Consider the following 7,922-nt stretch of genomic DNA (forward strand, 5'->3'; position numbering starts at 1 on the left):
TGCACTTTACACCTCAGAGCCGTGAAGTGCAGCTTGTTCTGCCCCGGCTCCTGGGCGATGGGGCAGGTCCCTCCCGCTGCTTGTCCGAGACCTTTTGGGGGAAGAGCCCGGTCACAGTAGCTGCGAAGAGGCACAGCTGGGGCTTGTTTCCTCCCGGACTTGGCTGCGAGGCGAGCATGCGAGGATGCACCCGGGGTTGGGGCTGCGCAGCTCTCCCTGCCGGCACTGAGAGCCAGACTGGTCCCCTCTGCCCAGACACGCTAGAAGGGGTGAAAAAAGCTTTAATATTAATTGCAGCAGGGTTAGAAAAGGAGAGAACCTTTCACTTTGCCCCCAGGGGATGGTAAAACCTGGTCCTCGAGGGGCTGTGGCTCCTGGTGCCCTGGGGACCGGTGGTGCCGGTGTGATGGGGACCGGTGGTGCCGGGGTGACAAGCACCGGGGAGAGCCGCTGCTGCCCCACACAAGGCTGACGTACACCAGCACCGAGGTGGGATGTTTGGCATCACCAAGATGGGGTGACCACATCTTCCGCATGGAAAGCCCCATCCTGGAGCCCAGCGGGCATCTCGCCATGGATGCCAGGAGGAGACAGGCTTCGCCCACCCAACGCTGCCCTCCCTGCCCCACAGCCATGCACAGAGCCCGTGTGGGAAACGCCAGGCCAGGAAAAAAAGTAAGCAGAAATCTTTCTAGGAGCAGACGAATGAGTCAGGCGTGTCGTTCTCGGCAGGTTCGTGCCTCGCGGCACCCCGGCTGCGGAGGAGGAGAGTCTCCGGTGGCTGGTAAAGGCTGTGTTCATGCTGCAGCTTCCCTGCTGCCGTGGGGGCTCGTTTGGGGCTTGCTCCTCTCCAGCTCCTGTCTTCACAAGACGTGTAGGAACCTCCTATCTCTGGAGCCTGGGGCCCTTAGTCAAATTTGGTTGGCGGCCGCAGGCGCGCACACGCTCGCCCGGCGGGATTGCACGCACACCTTGTTTTCTTAGGAAACGAGACTCAAAGAACCAGTTGCTGAGGAAAGGAGAGCGTGACCTGTGCTGGGTTAGCACTGTCAATGCACTTCATTTTGTTGCAGTAAATTAACATGTCAACTCTTCTGGCCCTAAAAAGTATCTCAGATGCAGCTAAAGCCAAGGGAGATGCTTGGCATCCTTGTGGCGAGCTTAGCACCCAGTTGAGGGAGGTGCAGCTGAGCTCGGTGGGGATGGCAGGGTGCCCATGGGGGGCTCAATTGCTGCCCTGCTGCTGCCGTGGGCTGGGGGTCCGCAGTGGTGGGGTCCTGCTGGGGTTAGGTGGCACACAGTGGAGGCAGTGAGCAAGGTGCTATAGGGTCAGGCATCCCCCCAGTTTTAGCTGGGCGCATCTCCCTTTCTCCCCACGGTGCCATTGGGCTGGAGGTGCTGCTGCTCCCAGGAGGTCAGAGAGCTTGGGGAGAGCAAAGAGCAGGTGGACACTTCAGAGATGGGCAAATTTGGTCTCAGTACAGCTGTTCTCTTCTGCCATCTCCCTTTTAACAGCAAAAGAAATCTCTGCTTTCCATTTTCTCTGTTTCTGCAGGAATCTCCACTACTTTTGCTAATTTTCAGAATTTTTGTCCATCTTGGTAGGAAAAATGATGGCAAAGGGCTCATCTTCCCGCAGAGTCGTGCTGATGTGCAACCAAAGATGGCACAACCTCCTTTGCTCTCCAGGGCCAAAGACTGCAAGCTGTGGCAGCAGGAGGGGCACGGGGGGCTTCAGTGGCGTGTGCCCACTCAGCCATGCCATGCCACTCTGGCTCTGGGGACCCTGGGGAGCTGTCGTGGCTCCCGCTTGGTCCTGGGGCTGGTCCTTCCCCACCATCCCGGTGGGTCTCTCCCAGTGATGCCCGCTTCTCCAGGAGCCTGCTCGGGGCTTGGTTCCCAACTCTTCATCCCTGCCAGCTCTCTGCCTCTTCCCCAAGTGCCCTCCCTTGCCTTGGGAAAAAGAAATCTTCTCCTTGAGCCCTGATTTTAACCCTCCCCGGCCAGGGGCTATGTAGGTTCAGGCTGTCTGAAATGCCTTTGTTAAGCAGATGCACCTCAAATGGCTTCAGCCCCAGAGGTCCTGCTGCATTTTGGGCTTTGGGCTCACAGTCTTGCAAGGGAGACTCAACGTCGCATGAGACCCTGAGCAGAGTGGGGATGGAAGAGCTGGTGCGTTCGCTTCCTTCCTGACCCCGCCGTCTGGGTGCTCTGCATGCTACGCGTCTTATCGGGGTCTGGTCGGGGTGCTGAGCGCTTTATCGAGGCTCCTCCATCGGTGGCGAGAGCACCCGCAGCTGCGGAAGTTTCCCCGTCTTCTGTTTGATGGCGATAGCTGTGCTGAGATAACCCCCGCCGTCAGATACCCGGGTCCTGCCCCGCCCCGGGCAAAAGACGAGGCAGTATGTCCCGTCCTTGAATGAAGGTGATGGAGAAGGGTCCCCTAAGCCCTGAGCAAGGTGTAGGGGGGTTCCCCAGCCGGCTCTGAAGTGGGCTGTGGCAAGGAGAGGCCTCTCCAGCAGCTCTGCCAGGGCTGGATTTGACCCCGCTCCAAGAGCGCTCACCGTGAGACTAAACACTTGCTTAGCAAAGCTGCCGACAAGGGTCTCGGGGGACCACTGGGGCTGTGTCATCCAGCTCCCGAGCCAGCCCCGAGCTCCAGCGGTGTCACACGGCGAGCGGCTCTGCCGGGGGGTCCGGATCCGGCCCCTGCCCTCCCCCTGGCTCTTGCCGGCCGGTGCCAAGTCCCCCGCTGGGCACGGAGGCGACTCTCAGAGCCGGGTCCTGCGACAGAGGTTGCGTTCATCTCGCCTCCAGCCCATTGTCTTGTTTATTTGTTACGGTTGGTCTCCAATTAGGAGTTTGAGCCATTCGGGGCAAGGGCTGTTTCTTCCCATGCGAACGTGCGGTTCCCGCGCCGCTGAGCTGTGATGTGGTTAGGGACCCGCAGGAGCATCTGCTATTGCAGCAACAGTGCCCAGGGACGAATGCGTTTCAGATGGGCTCGGCAATTCTTTCCGTGCTCGGGCCGGCAGCCAGCCTGAGACGGTGAGGAAGAGCTGCCGGCCGGCCCTTTGGACGCGATGTTCCCCTCCTTGGGGACCCGCTGGGACCCAGTTTGGGGTCGGGGAGCCTGCCGGGGAAATGGTGACCGGCCCAACGCTTCTCCCGAATATTGAGCCTTGGGAGGACCTCCCGGACGGGGAGGTGGGCACCAACGGGTCCGACCCCAGCCTGGGTGGACGCGGGGGAAGGTGGGATGCTCCAGCTGGGATCTTTCAGGGAAACGGCCCCGGTGGTGCCGGTGGGTTCAGCCCCGATTGGGGTGCTCGTGCTGGCTGGAGCCCCCCGGGGATGCAGCACCGGGGCACCCGCCGCCCACCCCGCAGGGGATGCGGAGCTGCTGGTGCCCCAGCACCGCACCTGCAGCCCGCGGACGGCAAGTCTGGTCTGGCCGGTGGCCCCGGGGCCAGCGGCGCGGACCCGCTCGGCCGGGTTGCGCGCGGCGTCAGTTAGCACATGATCCACGCCGCGGGGCCAAGGTCTGAGGTCAGTTAGTCACACCCAGGCAGCGGCACTGACTTCACCGCGGGCAGGAGCGGCTCCTCACGTACCGCGCTCCCCGAAGGCAGCCGATGGTCAGACCGCTCCGTTATCGGGGCGCGGGCATCGCTCCCGTCACAACGAACGGCTCCCCGGAGCCCCCAACCCTGGCTCTTGCCCCAGCCAAAATAGTTTCTCTGCTTCTGGGGAACCGCTAAAGGGGGGTCCCTCTGGGGAAGCAGCAGCGCCGGTTCATCCCCAGCGCTCACGGTCCGGCTCACGGGGCTGGCCCGCTTCCCCCGAGCGCCGGCTGGGTGGGATCGGCCGCTGGCTGAGGTCATTGAAAGCCCTTTCCATCTCCCCCGAGTTTGGGATGTCCGCTGAGCCTGGGGCGACCCGTCCTGGCTCGCAGGAGACAGGGCGATGGCACGAGCTGGGGGCCGCCTCCAGCCCCGACCCCAAAACCCCCGGGGAAGGGGGAAGGATGGGGGTTTTTTTGAATTTTAGGGTCTTGTCCACGCTTCAGTGGGAGCTGTGTTTCCAGGGAAGGAAGAGTTAATCCCCCGCCCGCCGCTAATGAGCCTTAACTGGGAATGACCCGACACAGGGGAGAAGTGAACCCATTGTCCTCGCCTGCGTTTGACTGTCTTCCAGGGAGACTCATGAAACGCAGAGCCCGGGCGTGAGTTCCCAATTTATGTCAGGAGGCTCTGATTTATTCTATTTATTTATTTTTGCCATCTGGTTGAGGAGGGACGTTGAACGCAAGCGTGAGAAATCCAGATGTGCACAGCTCCTCGCTGCTGCGCTTGCTGCGCAGGACCTTGTCCCCAGCCGAGCTCCCGGCCCCGCTGACCGTGACCTGAGCCCCCGGCCGCTGCCACCCCTCGAGCCCCCGGGGACGAGTCGGTGGCATCCCTGGGCACCTGCCACATTCCTGGTGGGAATGAGGTGTGGATATTTACACGCAGATGGGCTCAGCCTGGATGTCCAGCCCTGGACTTCCAGCATACGAGAAGTTGGCCATATGACGGCCCGGTAGCAATAGCCATGGGGCCACTCGGGGGTCCCCAGCTGCGGGGACCTTGGCGACCTTGGCAGCCGTCATGGTGCCAGCATGCGTTGCAGGATCTGGTCCTGCTGCATGATGCCCGTCCCAAACGGATGGTACTTTCCCCTCCGAGGTGGCTGCTGCTCCCTGCCCCATCCCTGCGTTTTGGAGGGGCTCCTATCGGTTTGAGGACACCTTATCTCACGGGGCAGGCTGGAAATGGGCCCCGCAAATGGGCTGCAATCCTGGGCACCCTCCAGGGCAACAGCACAGGGGACACCCAGAGTCCCTTCCCCGGTGGCAGGATGGGATGATGGAAGAAAGCCACACGGCGGCTGGGGACCCACCATGGCATCCAGGGATGTCCCCGGCTGTCTCCCCCATGGAGCGGGGAAGCAAGTGCCGTTCTGGGGCTCAGTCCCCGCCACGAAGGGATGGCAGGGCTGGGCTGGAGCTGGGCACCGCTCCCCCTGCCGTCACCGCTGGCGTGGCACAAGGCATCACCGGCAGCGCAAGGCGGCTCACGGCAATGCTGTTTTGGGGGCAAACCGATGCTGTGAAACCTCCCATAGGAGCCGGGGGACACAACCAGGCAGCATGACCCGGCGGGGCAGAGAAAGAGGGGTTTTGGGGGGGGCACTTTTGAATTTTTGCGATGATTTTTTGGTCAGGGCTCCTCCGAGACACGAGAGATGATCACACAGGATCTTAGCTCATCCGCTTGCTGTCTCATGCCTGGGAGGTTTGGCCAGAGGCCCAAGGGCTCTGGAGGAGGAGGAAAATTTCATCATCCTGCTCCAACGTCTCCTGTATAATCAGCCTCTTGTTAACCAATACGGCCCCATCCGAGACACTCACGGAGGACCGGGGCGCTGGTGGAGCCTTAGGTGGTCTTGGCCCCGGCGAAGCTTTGCCGAGCCTCTCCCAGGGCTGCCTGGGAAGTGGCTGCAACTTTATTTGGCTCCCCCGGCACACCCTCGCTCGCCTCCTTCTGCCTCTTCCCAGCCGGCTTCGGCGTTTCCCCGTACCCCCAGGCACTGCCAGCATTGCCAGAGCGGGGGTCCCTGCCCCACCACGCTCCCCGCACCGTGATGGTCCCCACGCCACGATGCTCCCCGCACCATGATGGTCCCCGCACCCTCCCAGTGCTGTTGAGCAGCCCGAGAGTGTGATTTAAGCATCCCCCAGGGAAAATGCCTTTGCAATTAGCCATCCCATAGGAGATTGGAAGGGAAGAAGGAGCAAGGGAACAGGGGACGGTGACCCCCAGCCTACAGTGATGCCTGAGGGGGTTTTGGGACAGCCCCGAGGGTGTTCAGGGGGAGAAGCAGAGGTGTTTGAGGGTGAGAGTGAAGGGAACCCAGCAAAGAGGAACGGAATACAGTCCATTTCTGTTGGTTTATTTAAAAAAAGGGGGAAAAGAAGTATAAAAAAATAAATATTTTAAATAGAATTCTATATATATATATTACCACAAATCTTGTTATTAATTATTATTAATTATTATTATTAATAACATTATTAAAAGTCAGGTCAGAGCGCTCAGTGCATGCTGGGCTTTCCACCGAGGCAATAAATAACCCTCGCAGCCCGCTCTGGTGCCAGGAGCGAGCCAGCGCCTCCTGCCACCGGCCCGGGGCCCGTCCCCGCGTCCCCGCGTCCCCACGTCCCCGCGCCGGGGCCGCGTTCGGCCGTGCGAAGCCCAGCCCTTGGCCGCTAGTACATTCAGAGCCCTTCCGATGGGAAAAGCACTTTTCCGAAGGGGAGGGACGGGCCCTCTGCGTCCCGCCGTGCCCGCGCCGGTGGTGGGGGGACGACGATGCTCCCCAGTGGGGCAGCCACTGGCTGGGACCCAGCCCCGGCCGCCGCGGCCACCCCAGTACCCTCAGTTTGGCTCCTTGTGGGGGAGCCCAGCCCCAAAAAAATGTGCAGGGGGAGCGTGTCCCCTTGTCCCTGCCAGCTGCAGCATCCCAATCCTTTTTCCCCGGGCATGCGGAGGCTTTCGGACGATGCTCGAGGACGTCTGTCGGGTTGCTCTCCGTGATGGAGGAGACCAGCCACGGGGGACAGAGTCCGGCCCCGCCACCAGCCCCTCGCAGCAACCTGCATCCCGCGGGACTGCGGGGACGGCACATCCCGGGACCAGCCGGTGCCCTGGCAGCACTTCGGGAATAACGCTGCCTTGTCCCGCTGGATGCCGGCCCCAGCTCTGCTCTTGCCCGGGACACTCCAGGCGGCAACGTTCACCCCCCCCCTTCTTAACCCCAAGGGGTAAATAAATTACCGGAGGGCTGGATGGGGCTGGCGCAGGGTCCAGGGTAATAAATAGGAAGGCGGGAGTTGAGGAGGCAGCGGTGGGGGGATGGCTGGGGGGGGGCAGAGGAGCCGGGGCGGGCGCTCACGGGGGGCTGAGATGAGGTAGAAGGACGCGGGCCGCCTGGGCGATGACCTGCACGTACTTCCTGAGCACCTGGCAGCCCTGTTGCTTCTTCTTGAAGGCGCTTTTGCCCTTGGAGCTCTCCCCATAGCTGACGTCCACCTGGAAGATGTTGTAGTTCTTGCAGAGGAGGCAGGTGAGGTTGGAGATGAGGCCCCGGGTGGTCTTGGTGGTGTTGTGGAGCCGGTCGAGGAGCTCCTTGGCCGTTGGGTTGAGCTCCTCTTGGTCGCGTGTGATGTTCCCCAGCGAGGCGTTGAGGAAGGCAAAGAGCTTGTACATGGCCACCATGACCTCCTTCCTCTCGCTCGTCCGGTTGACGCGGAAAGCAGGGAAGAAGATGCCGCTGGGGTTGCAGAGCCTGTCCGTCTCGCTGCTGAACGGCTCTCCCTGGCACTTCAGCTGGGAGGAGAGGTGAGCGTCACCCCCACGTCCCCTATTGCCCCCCCCCCCAAACCCAGCCACCTTCTGCCACCATCCCCGGCCGTCCCCCTTCATGCACTTGGCGGAGCAAACTTACGTAGAGGCTGAAGAGGTCCTGGGCGGTGGCGTTGAGCAACGCGACCTGCCTCCGGGTCTGCTCCTGGACGTTGGAGCGGCACAAATCGTGACCGGGGCAGCCAGGTCCGGTCACCAACAACGCTCGGCCGGCCACCGGCCGCCGCTGCAGCAGAAGCAAGGCCACGAAGGGCACGACGCCTGTGTGGGGAAAGAGGCGAGGGTCACGGTGGGGACTGAGCTGGCGGTGGTCCGTGCAGCCGCCGATGCCCCCCCCGGTGATGCTGAGCATCCCCCAAGGAGGCGAGCCCCCAAGGGGAGGGCGTCCAGCCAGAACGGGGACCCATACCGCTCGAACGGGGGGGGGGGGGGGGGGGGGGTGTGCGCGGGCCCCAC

The 7,922-nt window shown here is 62.2% G+C and overlaps 1 protein-coding gene across 1 annotated transcript in view; it reads right to left on the reverse strand.

Annotated features, from left to right (window-relative positions):
- Nucleotides 1–6,992: 6,992 nt before the first annotated feature.
- Nucleotides 6,993–7,922, reverse strand: part of LIF (leukemia inhibitory factor) — a 1,049-nt gene continuing 119 nt past the window's right edge. The window contains exons 2-3 of the mRNA XM_010563377.1: nt 7,549–7,727; nt 6,993–7,430 (exon numbers count right to left, since the gene is read on the reverse strand). Of these exons, the coding sequence (XP_010561679.1) occupies nt 6,993–7,430; nt 7,549–7,727 (617 nt within the window). The remainder of the gene's footprint in view (nt 7,431–7,548; nt 7,728–7,922) is intronic.

The sequence above is a fragment of the Haliaeetus leucocephalus genome, unplaced genomic scaffold (genome assembly GCF_000737465.1).
Source record: "Haliaeetus leucocephalus isolate CR32 unplaced genomic scaffold, Haliaeetus_leucocephalus-4.0 Scaffold165, whole genome shotgun sequence".
In the NCBI taxonomy this organism is placed as follows: domain Eukaryota; kingdom Metazoa; phylum Chordata; class Aves; order Accipitriformes; family Accipitridae; genus Haliaeetus; species Haliaeetus leucocephalus.